Source organism: Jaculus jaculus, chromosome 5 (genome assembly GCF_020740685.1).
Source record: "Jaculus jaculus isolate mJacJac1 chromosome 5, mJacJac1.mat.Y.cur, whole genome shotgun sequence".
Lineage (NCBI taxonomy): Eukaryota > Metazoa > Chordata > Mammalia > Rodentia > Dipodidae > Jaculus > Jaculus jaculus.
In genome coordinates this window covers 95,255,926-95,279,964 of record NC_059106.1, presented here as the reverse complement: position 1 = coordinate 95,279,964, position 24,039 = coordinate 95,255,926, and the positions used below count along the sequence as shown (strand labels likewise).

The 24,039-nt window shown below is 38.7% G+C and overlaps 1 protein-coding gene across 8 annotated transcripts in view; it reads right to left on the bottom strand.

The window, feature by feature from the left end:
• The window catches only part of Nfia (nuclear factor I A), a 612,310-nt gene that overhangs the window by 166,629 nt on the left and 421,642 nt on the right, over positions 1-24,039 (bottom strand). For all 8 annotated transcript variants that reach the window (XM_045149015.1, XM_045149021.1, XM_045149014.1 and 5 more), the window contains exon 3: positions 22,111-22,176. In XM_045149015.1, the coding sequence (XP_045004950.1) occupies positions 22,111-22,176 (66 nt within the window). The remainder of the gene's footprint in view (positions 1-22,110; positions 22,177-24,039) is intronic.

Below are 24,039 nucleotides of genomic sequence, written 5' to 3'. Positions count from 1 at the left end.
ACACATATGTATATCTCTATCCTTTATATGTGTATAAAGTTATTAACTAGAGAAAATTATAATTTTAATAGCATATGTTCATGATAAAATACTGTTACATGCAACAGAAATAAAACTGTTTTGGATTATACTTTGTAGAGAATTATTTCTGTGAGAACAAATCTCTGGGAGTGTTTGGAAATATTGAAAGAAATAGCTAAATTTAATGACACTTTCAATTATTTATTTTAACTAATCAATGAGTATTAAGAGTTCTTGGAATCTAACTTGCAGATGGTCATGTTCTTAAAGTTTTCAGACAGATGCCAATTTAAAAAATTAAATAGGATTAATACACTTAAGTAAGTACAGATCTCTTTAAATATCAAGCAATCATACTTGGAAGAAAACCTGTAAGTTCTTCTGCGGGAAACTCAAGAGTACAGTATAGATGTTAGCTAATACATACATATATATGTATATATATACATATATTTAGATATATAATCATATATACGTGATTATAAAGATAAACTGCATTTTACCAATACAAATGATAACTACTGTAGAAATACAGAAAATACTGTGGAAGTAAAGGTACATGTGTGTTACTGGGATTTGAGCCCAAGTCTGAGTAAGAGCTCTGCCACTGAGCCTTCCCTCAAACTTTTCGAAGGTTGTTTGCTTCTTGGGAGGATGAAGTCTCCTTATGGAGAGTCTCTGTCATTCCAGATTCCTTTCATGGGGCTCCACAAGGTGAGGAGAGAGTTGGGAATCTTTAGATATTTGAAAATTTTTTGGTCTCATGAGTACAGAACTCCACATTGCACTTAAAAGTGTTCTTGTGATGTGGAAGTTAAAGGCTAAGGGGTAAGCCATGATGAATGCAGTGAATGCACTATGTCATTTGCACTGCTCCTTCTGGCTATTAAATGCAACTAAAATTCTTACTACTAATCCAGGAAGCACACATGAAGACATTAACCAGCTTGTGCTCCAAGCTAGAGGAAGAACACAGAACACAGCTTACAAGTACAGTGTGTGCATCTTCTGTTATGCCATCTCAACTTTGAGTTGCTGTACAAACAAGTCTATCTGGAGGAAACAGACTGAGTAATTTTCCATTTAGGCAGTTTGGGATTTCACCAAGTGCTTCAAACTTGCAGAAGTCTGTGTTAGACATTTTCTTCCAATTCATTATTCGCAGTTCTCTCCATTAACCTGTTCATTGAACAAAAATGCTTTACGTAAAGGTTCGGCTTTTAAGTGAAAGTTCTTCTTCTACAGAGTCTGAGATTAAATAAAAAAGCAAAATTCAAGAGGTACTGGCCTCATTGGGGAGCACTGGTTAGTACTCTCTTCTCCATACCTGGAGACAGCACAAAATCAAGTTTTCAAAAAGACTTGAGTCTTCTCAAAGGTTAAGGGAACATTCAAAAGGTGAGAAAGAAAGGTAAAATGATAATCAGTAAAATAATCAAAATGTAAACTTGCTAGTGGGACATGACTTGAGGAATCTTTATGGGCCTTTAGCCTCTTGAGACAAGCGTGGGAGTCTGCCAGAGCAGGGAAACCTCAGCCTTCTCCGTGAGGCCGAAGAGGACCACCTCTCTTCAGCGTCTACAAAGCGACCGGCCTCATGAGCTGTGCCAGGAGCGCTGCTGTCCTCCGGTTACTTCAGAGATGTATGGAAGTCAGTCCACTAGCTTCCGGGCTCCAGAATTTCAAAATCCCTGTTCTATTTAGGGTGATTTTATCAGAAAGGAAATAAACAGCATCTTATTTTCAAATTAATGCAAACACTTTGAACAGAGAGATCACCCAGTATGTAAAAAGTTACTATTAACTCATATAAAATAGAATTTACTTCAGATGGTGATGAGGCAGCAATGTTCCCATGGCTGTTTCCATTTCTCTGAGAACTAGCTATATGCTGGAAATTTGCTAATACCTCTCCCTAATTATCTCATCCAAAGTTCGTGACAGTCATGACACTGTTTTTGCTACAATTCACAGAAGAGAAAGAAAGCAGCAGTTGCAGACCCCGTGTCACAGTTGGCTCACGGTAGAGCTTGCCTGCAAGCCACTTTTACAGTTCCTGATTTAATGTCTTTGCTGCAGACCCAACTGGCTGCATGATAGCAAGGGACTAGGACTGAGCAGAAGACAGCCAGTCCATGGATATGTGTGAACTGGCAGTCTGGGGGTGCTGCAGGTAAAATCTAAGACAAAAGACTAAAGCATGAATGCCACAACTGTAGATGCTCTATTTACCCAGCGTTGGTCAGACCATACTACCTGACAATTTTCTTTCTTTCTTTTTTGTTTATTTTTATTTATTTATTTGACAGCAACAGACAGAGAAAGAGGCAGATAGAAAGAGAGAGAGAGAGAAGGGCTGGAGAGATGGCTTAGTGGTTAAGCGCTTGCCTGTGAAGCCTAAGGACCCCGGTTCAAGGCTCGGTTCCCCAGGTCCCACGTTAGCCAGATGCACAAGGGGGCGCACGCATCTGGAATTCGTTTGCAGAGGCTGGAAGCCCTGGCGCGCCCATTCTCTCTCTCTCTCCCTCTATCTGTCTTTTTCTCTGTGTCTGTCTTTCTCAAACCAATAAATAAAAAAAAAAAAAAAGAAAGAAAGAGAGAGAGAATGGGCATGTCAGGGCCTCTAGCCACTGCAAATGAACTCCAGGTGCATGCACCCTTTGTGCATCTGGCTTACATGGGTCCTGGGGAATCAAGCCTTGAACCAGGGTCCTTAGGCTTCACAGGCAAGCTCTTAACTGCTAAGCCATCTCTCTAGCCTCTACCTGGCTATTTTCAAAGATTACTATATACTTTCAGACCACACGTCCTCTGGTAGTACTTGCTTTTATTGGTTGAAGACATGCTACTCTTTCACTACTCCACCATCTCCTCTTTGCTAGTTGAAATCTCTGTTCCAGAAGTCTATATGAAACAATCTCCTCCTCTCCATTGTCAGTGTACCTGTCTGTCTCACTGTTGGAAGATTTAGCATATTTACCCTGAATAATTCATTAGGCACAACACTGTCTGTTGCCTGCAAAAAATAAGTATGGCTCATAAAGACTATCCAAAATATCTTTGTAACATCCATGCTTGTGTCTTTAATAAATGTTTGCTGCAGACTTAAAAGAGGAAACTCAGGTAGTATGACTGCAATATTTATATAAAAGAAAGGGTCATTCCCAAAGGAACTAGTCAGTATTTTTGCTCACTCATCTTCTTGAAAGGGTTTTGAGATGGCATATCATTGTTCCCAGGAAGGTAATGGGGCTATTTTTCTGCTTGGGAACCAGTGGTTTAAGTAATGTAAGCTATGGACCAGTGGTTTGCAACAGTGGAGCTGATCGAAAGACAATCACACTCAGCACTTCTAAGGTTAATGGCATTGCCTCTTATACAGGAAATATAAAAGTGGAAGACAGGGAAGAAACCAATAAAAACATTTACACACACCTTTAATGGTATGCAGAATAGAACCCACTTAAATGAATACCAACTAATGAAAACATCTTGAAAAGAGGGCATTTTGAGAGAAACCTTTTATCTACAGGCTCTATATTTATAGGGCAAACCTTTCTAATGAATATGGGATAAAAAGTATTAAACATAATTGTTGTGGTTCATAAAGCTTTGGTCAGGCCAGTGAAATAAATGACCCATTTAACCAATGTCGGGGGAGTGGCTCTTCCACCAATGCATGTGATACATGTAAGATAATCAGTGAGTGTCTTCAGAAAATACCACAAAGCAGGAACACTGCCTTAAGAATTGCTGGGTGTACCAACCTGATATGCCTCTATGTGGGCCACATCTGAAGCCTTTTTGTTTGTTTGGTTGGTTGGTTTTAGGTGGGTTTTTTTTTTTTTTTTTTTTTTTTTGAGACAGGGTCTTGTTCTTGCTCAGGCTGACCTGGAATTCACTATGTAGTCTCAGGCTGGCCTTGAACTCATGGAAATCCTCCTCCCTCTGCCTCCTAAGTGTTAGGATTAGAGATGTGTGCTGCCATGCCTGGCCACACCTGAAGACTTCTGAGAAAGGGAGGTAAAAGAATGCATTCAGGTGGAAACTGCAGGCAGAGGAAAACATGTCATAGTTCTCCCAAGACACTTTTGATATTTTCTTCCTATGACATTTATTACTAATGATTATTAGCATTTTTTAAACAGGGTCTCGTATAGTCCAGGCCTGTCTGGAACTCACCAGGTAGCGTAGGCTGCACTCATACTTGCAAGAATCCTCCTGCTTCAGCCTCCAGGTGCTATGCTGGGATTACAGCTTTGCTTACCACAAATAAGCGCTGATGTCTTGAAAGCACAGGTATTTGGTGACTGGGCATGGAGATGAGTAGAAATGGAGATTCAAAAGCAGAGATAAGAGCTGGTACTAAAACATACTTTATAAAATCTTAGAAGTCAGGTATTTCAATTCTGTACTTGGTAGACCTTTCATACCAGGTTGTCAAGAAAGTAGACACTGACATGTTCATTTAAAGTCAGTCACCAAGTGTACACCAGAGTTGCCGGAGACAACTGTAGCCTAGGACCCTCAGCATCTAATGAAATGTGTCTCATTTTCAAAGTAAAAGTAGTAAGTGATTCAAGATTATTTTCTCTCTGAGCTGATTATCTCCCTTCCTCCTCAAAAGAAAATCCAAGTAAACTCCAATTAAAATTGGATCAAATGCCTACGTGGTGAATATATTCACTCATATAAGAAAAAACATCTGAGACTTCTAGGGAGTTTGAGAAGAAATAAAGTTGAGTCAATTAAAGTTAAATATTGATATACTAATATGATCTGTGTATCAACTAGAATATCACTGTTACAAGTTACAGGTTTTATATATGCATTTGTTTTGGTTATTTCAGATAATTTTGGATGCTTGAGTTTACAAAAATTAACTTTGAAAAATTTAGGATATCAGATTAATTCAGAGTAGAGGGTGAGAGGGGTTCTAGATATAGACACAGAAGGCACAGGGCTCTGTAAGAATGGAGGTGAAGTTGTATGCCACATGCTAAGATATACTTTCCATGAGTGAGGGACATTTCTTTGTATCTGCATTTAAACTAAAAATCAGAATTTCTGGGTTGAAAAATGTGGAATATATTCTAGTATTTTTTTGGATATGGACAGGAAAGGAAGAATTCCTGATGATTAGGAATTGTTTCAGTAGCTCATTGTGTATGTGGCTTGATTATGTATAAAGAACTATCCAATACTTATGTAACCTATCCTTACTAAGTACTGAAGAACAAAGCAGATAAAAAACTGTTAGTAAATATTTTTTAGCTGGCAAAGCTGATGCCTCAAGGTCCAGTACCTTTTATCCAAGGTCAGGTACACTGACTAAGGACAAAGTCAGGTTGTGAACATGTGAAAGGCATTTCGTAATCATTTTGTTTCCTTTCCTTTTCCTTCCCCCTTTTTTAAATTCCTGTTCATTTTTATTTCTTTCCTTCTTAAGGCAGGTTCTTAGTATCTACTCCAGGATGGCCATAGACTTGTGTATTCTCCTACTCTGCCTTAAGGACCTAGGATCACAGGTAGACACCACCTTGTCTGACCATCCTCTACGATCTTCCCACTAGGAGGCTTTTATGAACTCCTACTGTATAAACCCTGTTCCAGGCAACATGAGCATAATAGATTTGTTTAGTTCTGTTTATAGCAGACAGTTATTGAACCTGCTTACTGCAGTAGATAGGCATAGTGCTAAAGAGAAAATGCAAAGTAGAAAAGAAGTCTTGGGGCTGGAGAGATGGCTTAGCGGTTAAGCGCTTGCCTGTGAAGCCTAAGGACCCCGGTTCAAGGCTTGATTCCTCAGGACCCACGTTAGCCAGATGCACAAGGGGGCACACGCATCTGGAGTTTGTTTGCAGTGGCTGGAAGCCCTGGTGTGCCCACTCTCCTCTCTTTCTCTGCCTCTTTCTCTCTGTGTCTGTCACTCTCAAATAAATAAATAAAAATAAACAAAAATAAATTTAAAAAAAGACCTCTGTGGAGTTCATAAATTAACATCTGCCTCTGTAGGGTAGTCTAAGAATCATAGAACAAATGCAGTGATACTACTACAAATTCTAAACAAATGATTTTTAAGAAAACTTTACAATGTGTTGGCCAATGAAAAGAATTTCAATAATTTTTAACAACTTCTTTTTGGAGAAGCAGTAAGTCTAAGAAAAGCAGAGAAATCATGCAGCAGGAAGAATGCTGGTGGCAGGGTTGAACTGGAAGGCTTTCAGTTCAACTATTCTGTGTCCTTTGAGGCACCACACGTCTCCTCAGAACCTCCTCTGACCTGTGGCTGACCAAGGCCTGAAACAATATCTGTCTCACAGTAGATGTTTAATAAATAAATATGGGCTATATGAATGAATGTGATGTATGAAGATTTTTATAGTTCCCTGTAAACAGCTAGCAACTAGAGTCCAAGAGGAAAGCTCACTAGGAAGTGACGTCAATGTGGCCAAATGACCGGCTGGAAACTGTGGGCCTTGACCACTTCTAACACCTTGCCATTACATTTCCCAAGCTTCAATTTCATGACAACTTAAACTTAACAAACGGCCCTTTTCAGAGTTCAATTTAGTAGGCTAGTTCACTGGTTCCATTCAAAGCTTTCTCTTCAATATTCACAGAAAAAAAAAAATGGTTGCTTTGGTTTGAATTGTAAGTGCATTTGGTTTTGTCAGCTTGGAAATGTTATTCTCACAGCAAGGACTTTTCACACACTTAGTGTCACTGTGGTTCTAAATGTTCCATAAATGTAAATATCCTTGACCAGAAACCCTTGAACATCATGTTCTAAGAATGTTAGTGAGATCACATGAAGTTCTTTTTAACTGTATTAGTTTCCGTCCAACACCCACTAAATTGAATTGAGTAAAGTGGGGAAGGTCTAGGTTCGAAAGGTGGATGCCAAAGAAGTCACATTTTAATTTCATCTCTGTCTGTCATCTGTGGATGCTTTCCAGCTGTCAGCCAGGCAGTCAGCACGCCTCATTCCAGGGAAACATGCTGGGTGACTGGCCATCCAGGAATTAAACATGATATGACTGGTGTATTCAGAACTTCCGAAGCTAAACACACCCATGTGTGTTAGGTCCTTTCTACCCTGGGCCTTTCCTCTGTTTTTTTTTTTTTTTCTTTCTTTCTGCTTAACAAGGACCTTGAATCTTTTCTCTCACACATACAGAAGATACTAATCTTGCTTATTATTTTATGAAGTGTGCCAGAATCCATGAATTGGGAAAAAATAGCTTGATGGTGCATCTTATTAAACAGGGAAATGGCCAATATTAACTTGCAAAATTCAAGAAAACATGGAGAGTGACTCTTAAATTTGGAGCTGAACAGGAATCAAGAGAGGATTAGAGAAGATAATGGCAACACATGCACGGTGGCCTAAGTGCTTCTATGAACCAGGCTGCCTGAAATCAATATAAAGTTGCTCATGTGTTCTGAAGTATTACCTAAGTGTCCCCTCACAATCTTGTTCTCTCCACTTTCACTAACATGGGCTGCACACATAGCTTCAATATATATATAGTACAGAAACACAGAGAAAGGGCTCAGCCCAACCTCTGGGCAAAGGACATTGAGGAGAGTATTGCATGGTATGGGAGAAGATGCTTAAAGAGAACTTTAGCCAAAATGACTCCCAGCAAGATGCAGAAGTCTAGGGTAGATGTTAGATTTCCTTGGGGACAAGATTCCTTTCCTTCACTCATATACTTATCTATTCACTGCAACAATATTTATTGAGTTCCAGATACTTTCTGGGGTACAACAAAAGCACTAGTTTCTGTCCTCCAGGTGCATATTATCTAGAACAGCCACTGACTTAAAATCTTCATTAGGGGCAGCCAAAGAAAACACCAGAACTTCATTTCATAATCATTTACACCTTCAAATATAATTCTGGACTAGAGTTGTGCTCAATAGTAGAGGACTCTCCTAGTTTGCACAAATGGGTAGATTCCCAGCACTAGAAATAAATTAAATTCTTCATATTGGCATCTTTTTTGTTAGATACCTATGTAAAGATCACATGTCACCCACAGCACAAGGTATCCCAGGAGAATGTGAATTCTGTAGACTGTCTTTTACTGATTCCACTTTTAGCATACTGTTCCCATTTGCTGGTGTTCAGTTAGAAGGGCTGGCAGGTTACTACCACTACCACGTGTATAATTAAATGCAATGATTCTATATTATTATGCATTTTAATATGATACATACATCACACATGATATAGTTACATGATCATGATTATATGTCATCATATGCCATTGTTGGTATCTGACTAAGCTGTCAACTTCCCCTGGTTGAAGGGAAAGGGCATACAAAAAATAAACTTAAAATCTAACAATACAAATTAATTGAGACATGATTTTTGCTAGGCATGAACCTTTCAAAGCTTCCAAAGTACTTCACTTTCCATTAACTGTGAATCTCAGTGCTTTCCCAAGGAAGATGGAGCAACTGTACCTGGTCACTCACTAGCTGATGGCCATGGGCGTGTTCCTCAGACCCCAAGCTTGACTTTCTCACTGTCTGTCTCTTAGAATTAGAATGGCAAAGTAAGATAATAGACTCAAAACAATTCAAATGTGTTTACTGTATAGCTTTATTTGAACTGGTCCATTTTCTTGCCTGTTCTGGTGATGCACAGGTAGAGTCTACACAGAAGGAGGGCTGAGCCCCTCAAAGACCGTGTACAGTTTTATGTGTTTCAGCTACCAAACTTGGTTAGTTATCTAAATTCATGTTTTTTTTTGTTAATAATTGGGGAAGTGTTTACTGTCTTTCACATTGGCCTCACTATCTGCATTGGCTGCACTACCAAGCCTTCTCAGATAGAACTGAATCTAACCTTATGTGTGGAGAATAAAGGGGACACAGCAGAGGATGGATGGGCAGCCTCTGCACCCCATCTTCCCTGGCTCTTCCTGACACCTTGCTTTTCCTCTTCTCTAAGGCTAATGGTTAAATCTATTAATCATCACCAGTCTATAGCAAAGGTTTCTCTAAATCTTACCACTGAGGACATCTTGTAATAACTTCCTCTCATGGTCTTTCTTTCTGAAAGCATCTCATTTACCACCTTTATTCAATAAATGATAAGCTATCTCTCCTCTAACTTTTACTGGATGAACCAAACAACACCTCTAAATAGAGAGCCAGTGAATTCACATACACAGAATCACAAACAAAAAGCTATAGCCTTTGTAGCTCTAGCTGGTATAGGGTTACATCATTTCTCTTAATATTGGCCTATTTCAAGGATCACTAGTTGATAACTATTGGTTGACCCTCATCTAAGGTTCACTTAATGATCTAATTATAACATCTTTATGTCTACTACAATTGAAAGGACACCTATGTCAACTGATATTGTTAATTTTAGAAATAGCAATGCTGGGCCAACAAGGTGCCTCATTTCCCACTTTCTTTTTTTAAAAATATTTTTATTTTATTTTATTTATTTGAGAGATAAAGAGGCAGAGAGAGAGAGAGAGACAGAAAGAGAGAAGGAGAGAGAGAGAGTATGTGTGAACAGGTGAGCCAAGGCCTTCAGCCACTGCAAACAAACTTCAGATGCATGTACCACCTTGCACATTTGTCTTATGTGGGTCCTGGGGAATCAAACCTGGGTCCTTTTGTTTTATAGGCAAACACCTTGACTGCTAAGCCATCTCTCCAGTTCTCATTTTTCCTTTTCTATCATTAAGGATCTTACTTACAATTTAAAGCTGCAAAGAGGTATTCAATTGAAAAGCTTTCAGTTTCAATTGCATTTGCAATTTTAAAAGAAGATAAACCTCTCTATGGAATTAACATGATCTGTGACTGTGGGGTATGCAGGAATCAGATATCCTAACCAACTATGTCTCGCCCGCTTGAAATGGAGATTTAACCAATTCTTTTAAATAATTCAGAAATCTGAAATGAAAGGAATGATGTGAAAATTTCTATTGTACTGCTAAAAATGGGGAATGGAAATAAACATTTTATGTTTTCAATTAATTTACCACATTCTTACTTCTTTTGCAATTGAAACACTTTCAAATTTATTGGCAACTATAATTGTTTTATGCCATTCAACAAACATTATAGCATTTGTTATGGATACATCACAAGTAATCTCTACCTCTAGCACTGCTTAAAAATATACACTAATGGACCATTTGACTGTCCAAAACAGAGTATAAAATGTTTATAGAAGTGAGAATATGATTTCTCTATAGAGATTTTTAATTAAAAAATTGAAGCAAAAAAAGTCCTCTAAGAGATGGTTCATATCCTTGTGGCAACGAGGTGACCACAGAGAAGTTAGGCTCCACTCCATTGAGTACCTATGATAGCTGCAAGTGCTGGCAATTTATATATATATATATTCACATACATCTTCACAGAAACTGACCTGTTAGTTAAAAAATATATTGAAGTTTTTAGGTGCCTGAATAAAACTGAGACAGATCTGGGAAGATGAAAGTAGGTGAGATATGATTGACCAGCTTATATTAGAAACAAATAAAACAAAACTAGAACTGTTAGAAAAACAGCAACAAGATACATATCATATAGAGAACAAAGGCCCAACAGTTTAAACTACTTATCCCAAATTATAATATTGATAGATTATACAATTGGAATGTGAAATTCTTTCTTTCTATAACAGCAAAAGGTAATGCCAATGGAATCTGCTTGCAGTGGGATTAAGTTGAATACTCTTTCTGCCTTCTTGAATGTGGACAAACAATTTATATTCTTTGTGCCTCACTGTATTTATCTATAAAGTGGGTACACTAGCAACACTTATCTTTAGAAGACTATTTTGAGCCATGAATATAGAACTTTCTCTAAAAGGAGCCATCACTGCCTACAGCCCCATCTGTCACCTGTCTGGATGTCTCCTACATTTGAAAGCCAGCTTCCTCCAGTCTGTTCCTAGCCAGTGACTGAGGGAGGAAGACACTGATGTGGGGCCATTCCTATAGAACACAGACACATCCAACAGGCAACTCTGGCTTGGACAAAACTTTCTCAGAAGGTTCCTCCTTAATGAGATTCTTCCTATGCAAATTCCTACCCTTCACCTCCTCCATTCCTCAGTGTCAGGACTGTCCTCCAGTCTGAAGAGTTCAGGTCTATTCATGTTCCTTCCCCTTACATTTCATAGGTGTTGCCCCAATAGATGTTTTGCACATCTATCTCATCAGGACCCATTATTCTCAAAACCTGGTACATGGGGAAATCTATACCAAATGTGAGCTATGATCATGAAAATCATAAAAATTATTATTTCTGCTTTATCTGTCTCTAAATCTCAATAGAGCTTAGCACCATTTTCCAGCAATGCATTATTTAAACCTGTGAACATTATTCTGTCTTAATAGTAAAGAGTTATACAATGACACTATGGGTATCTATTGTCTTTAGAAAAGCTTTCTCTTCAAGCAAAGTAGCCCCAACTATAAAAAAACAAACAAACAAAAAAACCTAGTTGAGCTTTCCCTATACCACATGGCAAAGATGATATCTTTTATTTTCAAATTCATTTGAAATGCCTTTCGCAACTTCACTTTGAAAGGGAAAATGTCCAGCACTTTATTATTTGACTGTTTTTCTATATTTACCAGCTTTCATGAGGTAAATAGTCTAGCAATAATACAATGTTATGACAAAGCACCATTTCCTTGCCGTTGTTTTTAAAAAGTGACTCATATACTGTTCCATGGATTACACATCTTTACTTGCTTGCATAGGCTGGGAATTCTTGGCTATTGGTTCTGTACCTGTTGCTAGTGCCTGACATGGGCTTATTCCAGAACAACCACTGGGTGGGGGACCTAAATGTGCATGGGGGTGGGGGTAGCATTTAAGCAGTCAAGCCATGAGAACATTCATTGCAGTACTGTCATCATGTTTCATTTTGAATGGGTTAAATTTCAGCGGTTTGACCCTTGTTGCTTGATCGTAAAATCATCACAGACTGATCAAAACTTTCCACATACCACTGTAACAGCCTATGTAGCCTGTGTGTGGAGAATGAGTACTGGCTCCCAAAGAAAACAAGACTCCGCTAAAAGGATGAATGCTTTTTACATAGCTCTATCCCATTGTTCGTTTAAAAATTATTCATTGTTTTTTTTACCTGAAATCTGATTTAACATGGTGTCTCATACTTTTATTTGCTAAATCTAACAACTATTATGAAGTAAAATCAACCTTCCTTGGTAAATGTGCCAAAGGCCCAGGTGTTGTCTATCTAATGGTGTTGTGAGATAACAATGGAGTTGAAACCCCACTGACTTCCATCTTCACTATGAAAAAGGGATTATTTTAAAGGGTAGGTTGTGAAGTCAACTACTTCATGCAAAGAATTCAACTTTTAGTAATACATTGGGAGGAACTTTGGCAGAGACCAAAAGGTTTTGCCATGGCAGCTGAAAGACTATTATTCCTGAATGACGTGTGTGTGTGTGTGTGTGTGTGTGTGTGTGTGGTGTGTGTGTGTGTGTGTGTGTGTGTAAGATAGTATAGTTGTGTTGGGGTCTCTTTCCACTGCAAATAAACTTCAGATGCATGTGCCATTTTGTGCATCTGGCTTTATGTGGGTACTGGGAAATTGAGCCCAGGCCATCAGGTTTTGCAAGCAAGTGCCTTTACCTACTGAGCCATCTCTCTAGTCTTTAGTCATGTCTTTTCTATAATGCTACACTAACTTCGAGGCTTCTGTTGCTTACCACTGTGACGCTCATGTCATACGGGCTCAGGACATATTAGCCGTATCAAGGAATAAAGGGATTTGCTGTGAGCATTCTTCTGCAAAGAAAAATCATGGCTTATCAAGGATAAGACCTTTCCTTGGTCTTCAATGTGCAGCATGATAGGGCTTCATGCTTCCCTCACCTCCAACTTCTCTCTTCTTTGTTTGCTGGGTCATACTAATCTTAACCATTCTTCCAACATGCCTTAGGGTCTTCATCTTAACTGCTCCCTTCTGCTTAAACATAAGTCTCCATTGGCTGATTTTACTGTTTAATCTTTGGGTCATAGCTCAAATGTCTACTGATGAAAAATGCCTTCCCCTTGTACCTAAGTAAATAGCAATATATCTTCCACCTTTTATCCCATTTTGTTTTATAATATTTAATGTTGTCATAGTACACACGCACACACACACACACACACACACACACACATTAGTTTACAGTCTTATTCACTGAAGAGATAGTTTTGAAAAGAGCAGGATTTTGTCAGTTTTGCTTTATTCAGTCCCTAAAAACAAAGCCAGGTTTCTTAAGAGTGCACACTATAATTATCTGTTGCAGGAATGAAAGAATTTTCTCCTCTCATTCCTTGATAGTCAAATCCTCAGAAGCAGGCATCTTGTCCTTCCTAGATGGTCAGCTCCTTAGAAGCAGAATGTATCCTCCTCCCTAAGTGGTCAGATCCTTAGAAGCAGGTTGTATCTTCCTTCCTAAGTGGTCAGGTCCTCAGAACCAGGATGCATCCTCCTTCCTAGGTGGTCTTGTCCTCAGAATGAGGATATGTCCTTCCTAAGTTGTCAGGTCCTCAGAACCAGAATGTGTCTTCCTTTGTAAGTGGTCAGGTCCTCAGATCCAGGATGCACCCTCCTTCCTAAATGGTCAGGTCCTCAGAACCAGGATATGTCCTCCTTCCTAAGTGGTCAGGTCCTCAGAACCAGGATGCATACTCCTTCCTAGGTGGTCAGGTCCTCAGAATGAGGATATATTCTTCCTAAGTGATCAGGTCCTCAGAACAAGGATGTGCCCTCCTTCCTAAGCGGTCAGGTCCTCCGAACCAGGATGCACCCTCCTTCCTAGGTGGTCAGTCCTCAGAATGAGGATGTGTCCTTCCTAAGTGGTCAGGTCCTCAGAACCAGGATGTCTCATCCATCTCTGTAGCCTTCAACACTTAAAATAATATTATGAATGCACCCACAGCGTCCTTTTCTTCTCTTCCTTTGTAGCACATACATGTGAAATAGTGCTTCTGGGGGAGAGATTGCTCAGTGGTTAAGATACTTGCCTGCAAAGCTAACAACCCTGGCTCCATTCCCTACTATCCATGTAAAGCCAGATGTACAAAGTGGCATATGCATCTGGAGGTTGTTTGCTGGAGGACCTGGCTCACCCTTTCACTCTGTCTCTCTTCTCTTCATCTCCCTCTCTGATTGCAAATAAATTAAAAATATTTTTAAAATGAAAGTATGGAATTCACAGAAAAGTAGATGGTGCTGGAAAAGAAAAATATGATACAAAGTGAGGTGCCCCAGGTCCAGAAAGAGTCTTAGTAACTGATTATGAGAAAACTGAGGTACTAGTCTGTACCTGGACACCTGACCTTTCCTTCCCAGATGCTCAACATCAGATTTCTTTCAGTTGGTAGTCTCTGAGCCATCACTCAGAAGCCATGATGTGGTCTCCCTGCTCATCCTGAATTTACCAGTAATGCTGACCAAGAATCCCTTGCTGTAAAATACCACAGAGATATGAGAAAACACTGTCTCCCCTTCATGGTAGTTGTTGCAGGGCTGCTACGTGCTTGGCCTGACCACTGCGCCCTTTACTCCTTTACTTTGGATATGTGCCTAATGATGCCTATGGATAAGGATATGAGTATCCTTGTATCCCTCTGTGTTAAGGTCAACCAAGGATAGAAATTAACAACAGAGACAGAGCAACCTGCAGTAAATCCTGCTCTTCCCCCACCTGGTTGAACCATTCCAGTGGATTTCCTTAATGACAAGCTCCTGCTAGGGGATCAGAGCTGCCAGGAGCTGAGTAAAACCCAAAGAAGAAAAAGTGAATGAGGAAGCTGGAGTGAGAGAAAATGCCAAAAATCCTTGTGGCCACATGAAGTTTTCTAGCAGACAACCAATCTGGATCAGTAACTCCAAATCCCTGTTTGCTAATATTATCTACACATGGACAGTTTCTTCCAAAAAATAATATTCATGTCTAAAAACAAGTTCCCTTTTAAATGACAAATCAGAAGTGATCTGTTTGTGGGAAGAAAGGTTTATATACTATTCTCCACTCCAACTAGGTCCTGTAGTAGTTCATCATACTAATACATGATTGGTGGGGAAGAATGGGAGAGTGGCCATGAGAAGTGTTTCTTCTAAGGTATCTCCATCAAAGGGTCCCATAGAGCAGCTCCAGGCTCAGAGCACAGGGAAAGCAGAATAGCAGCAGGTGGAGCTATGGCTAGGCAGCAGGAGCAACTTCTGCCCTGTGGATTTGGTGATGACTTTTCATTTGGCTCTGTCAAGAGCCCAATTCAAATACTGCTTCGTAGTTTCATAGTTTTAGCATCCAGATCTGTGAGTAAATTTGCACAATCACATCAAAACTGTTGCATTTTTCTTTCTTTAATGTTACAGTCCAAGGTCAGTCCTGGGTCTCTCCTGAAATTGGAGCACCAGAAAGAAATCCCCCTTTCTTTTCTTCCCTCTGTAATTACATGTATGTAAGGGGATGGAGGTTGGGGAAGGAAAGATATCAAAAACACGTCACCAGCCAGTCCATTCCAGAATTTGAAAATCAGGGAATGCAGTCTAAAATGCTCCTTAATTTGACTACTGGCCAACTGAATTGAAACCTGAGCAGCCAGTTATCCTGTATGTGCTCAATGAGCTACTGATAATGTGTGAGGACATCATGATATCTGTAGCATTACATAGACTCTCCTCTTTCCACATCCTACACTGGATCCTGTGTGAGGCAGCATATCCTACTGTACGACGCATAGGGGCAAGGGTGTCTCACCTACTCATCTTTCACAAGGCCAGACCAAGAAGATGATGGGTCATGCCTACCAACAGTACATGAGAACACAGAATTCATCTAATAGTAAACTGAAATTGCAGACCTAGCCACATTCTAGCTCCCTAATCTTCTAAAGAAGGAGACTGGCTCCCTCACATTGATGAAAACTCATCAGTCAGGATTTAATTATATAAAGCTGGAGACCAGAAGGCATTTAGGTTTTCATGTCTCCCTGAGTTGGGACCTTTACATATTTTAGAATATTGATCATTACTGTTATTGCTACTATTTTGGTGGTCATGCTACTGTGTCTGTCCCTGCAGGGTTTTCTCAAAGAATGCTGCAGAGAATGACTGTTGCTAGGTAATTCTAAAAGAAAGTCATGTTAATTATGAATATTTCATAATTATATTTACAAGTCAATGGGGCTAACAATACTCCTGCCTTCCCAGTAAAATGAAAGCTGTAAGGCTGCACTGTCTTCAAAATTCTTGAAATGACCCAACAAAACCACACATTCATCCAAAAAGCCCCTAAAATAAGAAGTCAGTCCAGCAATGACAACTCAGTTGATTGGAAACTCACAATCATTTGCCTTCCTATTATTGGTAACATTGCAATTTAAATATTTTATTTATTTGGGGAGTCAGTGAAAAAAATAAAACATTTAGCAGAGGACTTATGATGTTTTTAAAGAACAGATTATCAGATAAAAGGATATTCATGCAAAAGAGAAAGAAGAATTTTTCATTTTCTTATCTCCAAATTACAAAGTCCTACATTCAAATCTTTAAAAATTATTTATTTATTTAAATTAGCATTCAAAATATGTGGTTTCATCATGACACTTCAAGCAAAGCTTGTCTTCTGTGATTCTCCTTCTCCCCCATCCTCCTGCCCTCCATGTACCTTCCCACCTCCAATAACACCCTGCTGCTTTCACTGAGTTAAACTATTACGTTGTCCCAAATTGTTTGGTAAACACTAAAATATTCAAAATATGTAAAGCTTACATGATAACTAATGAACTACAAGAAATATGATGAAAAGCAGCTCTCATCTAGCAACATTTAATAATGATGCCTCATTGAGCAAACTGAGATGAGAATGGAATAAAGATAAACAGTGAACATAGAAGCTGGAGTCAACCAATACTCCAGGGTGATTTTCAGATTGGCAGAAGTGCATATCTTCAAAATCTGGAGCAAGCTCCATGATTAATGGCTATTCTCTGACTGCACAGCCCCACCTGAGGCCTGATGCCACCAAAAGATGTGCAACTACCAAACAAATGAGAAGGAATAAACACAATCACTCCTTAAAGACAGTGATCTCAATATCAACTTTGATTTCTTGCTACTGAATATCAAAATTTAAATATCACCAAGATGAGATTATTACTGGTTGGCTATGCAGGTATGAGAAATAACAGATTTTTAAAAATCCATACAAATACAAGCTTTCCTTTATTTTTTGGCAAGGGGATTTTGGTTTCCCCTTTGAGTAGTGTGCTCTCTGATGCCTTTGAGACTCACTGGGGAGTGTGCTTTAAGAGTGGCAGTGTTGGCCAGTGACTCTGCTCAGACACTGACTCACTGTGGCCCTCCTGATGTGTGCTGAGCATTACGCAGAGATGCTTTCCCTCCGCAGTGACTAACTGTAGAACACAAACTTTGAAGAGCTGTTCACAGGCTCTGCAAACCTGAAGCTGTAAATGTTCATCCCACAAATGCTTTTAACTGCCGCCAAAGAATTGAGTGGGAATTCTTACAGGTGCAATGATAGATGTTCTATGCTGAAGTCCAATAAGCAAGGCTCTTGGCAAGCTAACTAAGGTGTTTCGGCAACAGGTATAAGGATTAACTAAACGATTCCATCACAGCTAGCAACTTTATCTCAACTGCATCCCTAGAACAATCAGATCTAACTGAGCTGATGTGGCTGTCCTCATACACGGACCACACTTGCCATGGGGAAATCTAACTAAGCTAATGTGGCTGTCCTCATACACTGACCCCACCTGCCATGGGGAAAACACTGATGGGTTTCACTCAGCTTTGGTTTCCAGTCACCTCTAGTCACATGTGTGTACTTTTTTCACACTTGGCTGTTCAATTTAACTGAAGGATTTCTTTCTCTTCCTTTTAAAACCTTTTTGATATCTCAATAGTGAAGAGGCACTCAAAACATGTTAATGCCAACGCATTTATCACCTTACTAATTTCACTCATTAAGCAAGTAAGTGCTAGGTATCCTGTGTGCTCAAGGCAAAACATGAGATGCTGTACAAAATGTTAAGGAAATTTTCATGAATCCTACCCTTAATTAGTTTACAGGTTTGGATTCTTTTGTTGTTGGTGGTTGGTATTTTTCTTTTCCTTCTCTTCCTCTTTATTTGGAATTGAGATAGAACCTTTATTTCACCCTCTCAATGTTTCCCTTCTTCCCAGCAAGTTCCCCTTCTACATTCGTGTGTGTGCTCGTGCATGCGCTCATGTGTTTGAGAGAGAGACTGAATAAGTTTGATTAGGGTTGCAAGCCTGCATGCTTGCCTGGACGTGGGTGAAGAGTTATTTATTGGACTATGGGCAACTTACCAGTGGCTACTCCACTGAAGAACATTACTTCCCCTCCCCTGGTAGCCATTCACAGCCAATGGCTCCTCTGGGAGAGGTGGAGTCTCCCAAGCCTCTCCATTTCCTTGCCTTTCCTTCCCTTCCTGTCTCTTCCTTCAGTCCCCTCCCCTCCCCTCCCCTGCTCTGCCCTGCCCTGCCCTGCCCTCCCCTTCCCTTCCCTGTTCATTTGTTTCTTGCATTATTGATAATCAAACACAGGGCCCACACATGCTTAGCAAGTAGTCTACACTAAGATATATCCCCAGTCCACTTTAGTTTTATTAATTTGGATTCTACTTGATTTATGCACTTAGGTGATATAGAAACTAGTCAGAGCCCCTCATCTCTAAGACCCTTTTTTCTCTGCACATATCAGAATGTTCCTATGACTCCAAATCACTTCTGTGGTTCCCTGATTTTTAAACTCATGGATGATGAACAGAATGTGAGGACAGAATTAAACAGTGAAGTAAATGTCCTCTGTGGGAATTGTGGGGGTCCAACATGGAACTTTGCCAGACTTCTCAGAGCAGAGAAGGTGTCTGTAGATGTTCCTAGAAGTCTTGGCTTACTTGTGACACCAACCCTTCTCTTCCAAGGCTCCAATTTTGGACATCTTGACTGTGTATGTCACCATGTTCACTACAAGCTTTACTGAAGAGCGAAGGAATACCTTTGGGATTTTACTACAAGCCAGGCATTATGCCATTCTTATAGATATTATTTCAATATTCACAAGGTAGGTTCTGTTAGTATTTCTATTTTACTTATGCAAAAATAAAGGTTAGGCTAAAAACTTAATTACTCACACAGGTACTATTTTACTTGAACACAGGTTTATCTAACTCTAGAGGAAATTTTTAACCAATGTATTATACCAACTTTGAAACTTAGAAATTTTGGTATTTTATCTCTGGGCTTCAGATAATTCCTTCAAATTCCCATCTAATACTGTAATTGGACAAAGATTTGTATTGTTTTACAGTTGACACTTAAAGAAGTACAAGCAGAAAAAGCAAAAATTCTACAGAACAGACAAGTTGGATGGGGAAGGAACAGCTGTTTTGACTTTATTAAAGTCAAAAGTTACATGGCCTAGTTTATGTTTTGGATGAAACAGTATGTTACCATTTGTCTATCCATTCTGCATGGTTTGCTAGGGAAATACCATTCATTTCCCATTACCTTGTGTATACATGCTTATATGGAAGGAGCAAGCATTACTGTTTCATTTAAAGAACAGATTTTGTTATACCTTTACATAGCCAGATTCCAAACATCACAGAGCTCTGTTGATATACCAATGAGCAGTCCCTCATTCCAAACAACACCAGAAACATACCTTTTAGAGACTTGTGCTCATAACTACAGGCGATGAAGAAGCAACATGTGCTTGATCAAAACAACACCAGAAAGCAGGAAGTAACCTAGCCCATGTAAATGCCTCATCCTGAAATCTTCGTCTATCCAGAGAGCAGAGAGTTACCTAGCACATGCAAACACTTTGTTCTAAAGTCTTCATTTATCCAGACAGCAGAGAGTTACCTAGCCTACCTAGTCCTAAAACGTTCATTTATTCTCTTTAGGGATTCTGTGTCTTTAAGAAAAAGCAAAGAAACAAAATTTTTCCTCCTATAACTTTATCTAATGGTGACAAAGGGCAGAGGGGGGAAACAGAATACACTGACATTGCTTCATGATGAGAGGGAGTTAGTAAAATAGCTTATACTTTTTATTTTGAAATAAATAGACACTTGCAAGATTGGCATTTGTTATGTTATGTCATGGTCATCAACATTTCTTCTTTGAACTGATACCATCTCCCCGAAGCAGTAAGATGAATCCCTGAGGAAGCACTTAATAATTGGGGATTAAAAGTGAACTTGGCTAATATCACCATGCCTTTGGCCAAAAAATTCAGGCTCAACCCTGGATGTTTTTTTTGGAATGGAAATGCACAATACCGGTGTTGAGGCAGCTTGAGAAAGGCACGACAGGCCTCTCGTGCTCTCAGTTTATATTTGCATGTGAACAGCTTGCCGGCCATTTTATGAAGACAGATGAATCTCAGGCCTGCTGGAGGGGCAGCCAGACCTAAATATGTGAATTACACACCCCTATAGTCTACACATTTTTTAGATGAAAAAGTGAGATGTCTGAATAGATCTTCAGGGAGATTATGGACTAATATAGTATATGGAAAAAAGGGGACATTTAAGGAGTTACCCAGAAGTCAAGAGGAAAAATAAAGAAACTAGTCAATAAATTTTGTTCTTTAAATGCTAAATAAATTGTACCTGTTTACAACACTACATATAAATTTTGAAGGGTCTTTCTCCTTTTTCTTAACTGCATTTATAAAGAAAATTTCACCAAAATACCAAGAAGAGGAGAAAAATCATCAGTTCATATTTAATGACACAGTTGAATAATGTAAAAAGTAAATTCGCAGGTTGAAGAAATAAAAACAAATTCTGAAAAAATGAGTGACAAGATACCTAATGGGATGAATCTTCTATCCTACATCACCAAAATAATTCAGCTTACTGATCTTTTCCAAAGGATAAGATGAATATTAACATGGAGAAATGAAGAATAACAACAAAAACACAGACCTAAGGGATTCTCATTCATATACCACAGATGGAAACAAAGTATTATAGGGTTATATGGACAAAAAAAATTATTAAAAAATCATTTGCTACCAGTGTTATTATATAGTGAAACATCTATAAAAGATATAGGTATGTGAGGCTTATCACATTTACTTTTTTCACAGGGGAATACTACCCTCTTTGATAAACAAAGACTCTGAGATGTTAAATAACCTAGTCAGTATTACAGAGGTTAGACACAGACTGGGGATTTTAAGAGTTATCTGTACAGTGTTAAACACGTGGTAGGAACTGCCAGTTCATGTTTCTATTTTTATTAAACCTAATGGTTTGGGGCTTCTTCATACTTAGTGTGCATAGCACAAATTTAATATTTCATAAGATATTAATGTATACTTTCCAGCATAGAAAAGTTCCTATAACATGTTTATACAGCAGTTGGTGATATAGCTAAGTAACAGAGCATCAGCCTGGCATCCAGAAGATCCTGGGATCAATCCTTAGTACTAGATAGATGCTGGATAGAGAGGGAGAGGGAGGAAAAGAGGGAAGGGGGGAGGAATCTATTTATAAAACTAAAGGATTTAATAATGTTCTTTTATACCCACACTCATTTTAGATAAGGTTAAAAGACAAATAATCCTACAAAAGTACCAATGTTTCCTTAAGGCAATTTGCAAAGGGTTATGCTCCTAAAAGTCCTCAAAAATACTTGTCCAAGAATGATCTAAGTCATTAGTGAATATATTGGGGCATTAGCTACTTTAGAGAAGACTGGGGGTGACATGGGAAGCACTTATATGGTTCAAAAATGTGACTTGCTAAAGCCTCACATCTCTTATTTTCCAGGGAATTAATAACGTCCTCAGGAGGACTGGTGGAATGGGTTTGGGGTGGGTTTCAAGGGTGAATGAGAGAACAAAGAGTTGCCAGTGTCCCCATGCATGGAATCTCCCTGAGCTTTCTTTTTGGAGTTTCAATTTCCCCTACTGTGGGTGTGCAGGGCACAGGCCTCTGGAGTTCTTCCACAGCTGTGGCTGGAAGAAGAGCTTGGTCCCACATTGAACTTACCATTTTCTGGCTGGTCCTTAATGTCAGTATCACTTGGCTGGCTGGGACTTTCAGACTGACTGGAATCTGAAAAACATAAAAAATACAGCCAAAATTACAGGGTCTGTGGTGGGCAAGTGGGTTAAAGGAGCCAGACATTCTCAACAGGTTCAACACATCAACTAAGAATGAAAGAGCATCAGGGAGATGACACAATGAAAGAAAAAAAACAAAAGACAGAGAAAGAAGAAAGAGGTAGATGTATGAGCATTCGGCACAAATGCTCAGAAGTATTCACACCTCTAGTAGTGTGTTCTGAGCCAAGTGGAAGTGGTATTTCAGGCCATCCTCCTGCAGAAAGGCCGTTCTTAAATGCTGTCCTCCATTCCTCATACACTGGAGTCTGATACAGACTATATCCTCCATTATACACATCTGAAGCTTGATTCTGAACATATAAAGTGTCAAAACATATTTTGAAGCTTGTATAGAAAAGCAGTCCAAACAACAGCACCACGGTCTGTTGGTATTCAGCTGTGTACAGGCAGCAACAGACCGCATGTGGACAACCCACTCGGTACCCAAGTTCTAATATGCTGGCATGTTTGGGGAAGTAAGCCCGTAGCTCTATGAAAGGATAAGTTCACTCTACCAGAAAAGTATTGCTTTCCTGTCTCACTGAGGCATTTTGGAGATTCTAGAAGGGTTTGCTAGACAAAAACAGATTCTTGTAAACCTTTACAAAATTCAATTGATTTCTTCTTTTAAAACAATTACCAGATTTTTTAAACTAAAGAGATGTTGTCATAATCCTAATTTCTAAGTAGGATAATTTAAAAATAATGTTTATTTTAAAAATTAAATAAAATTACTTTGATCAAAAGAATTTTACAGAATCAGAGGGAGGCATGTTTATCATGTATTTTGGGGAAATGACAGGAAAATCAGGCAAGATATCTCAAAGGGAATAAAGCATTTTCTGAGATTTACACCAACACATGCAAATTATTTAAAAATTTTATAAAAGCCCTCTGTTTGCAGAAAGGGTAGAACCCAACTTTATATTGACTTCACAAGCTATCTCAAATGTGACTACATTTCTGCAGGAATTTTAGTACATGCTCAAAAGCTCATGCCACAACTATGAGGAAACTGAAAGTGCGACTTGCATCCTGATGGAGCTGCAGATCACCTTGTTCCTGGAGACACTGAACAGAGAAGTGCACTATAGTGACTTTATGTCCAGAGATGCTCATGCATTGCTTTATGGGACTAAATTTCTGCCAGGCAAATGAATACTTCCTTCACCAAAGGAAGTACTGGAAGGAATATGGCTATTCTGCTATTCTGAAATTTTTAGGTCATAGTCATCTGGTGACTCCAGCTAACAATTCTGTTAGCTCAAAAATTCAAACAATAAAAAGTATGAAATAAAACAATTGTCTTATGACAATTGTAGTGAAGATGAAAATTATGATCTATCAAATCCTTTAGAAAAAAACCTACAAAATTAAACACAAAACCTGCACTGCATATTGGAAATGCAAATAAATTTATATTGGGATCATACTTAAAATTTTAATTACATAGATTAATATTATATTTAAATCAGCCAACTTACATTACAGCCTACTTACTTTTTTCTAATGAAAGATCATATATTTTTATTACTAAATATTTTCAGAAATATTTAGATATGTTTTAGGAGAGATATACCCTCATAATTTTTGTTCCAGAAAATAATAAACCATTTATAAGTTTTACATATGAATGAAATGAAAGCAAAAGAGCTAATTTTGTATTAGGAAAAGTAAAAATTCTTTTACATCAACCCCAAACACATAAAATTATGCTAAATACAACCTTTTCTTTGAAGCAAAACTAACAAATATAATTCACTTAATAGTTTAGTTGAATTCTACTTGTAGGTGTCATGTCTTTGTGATTTTT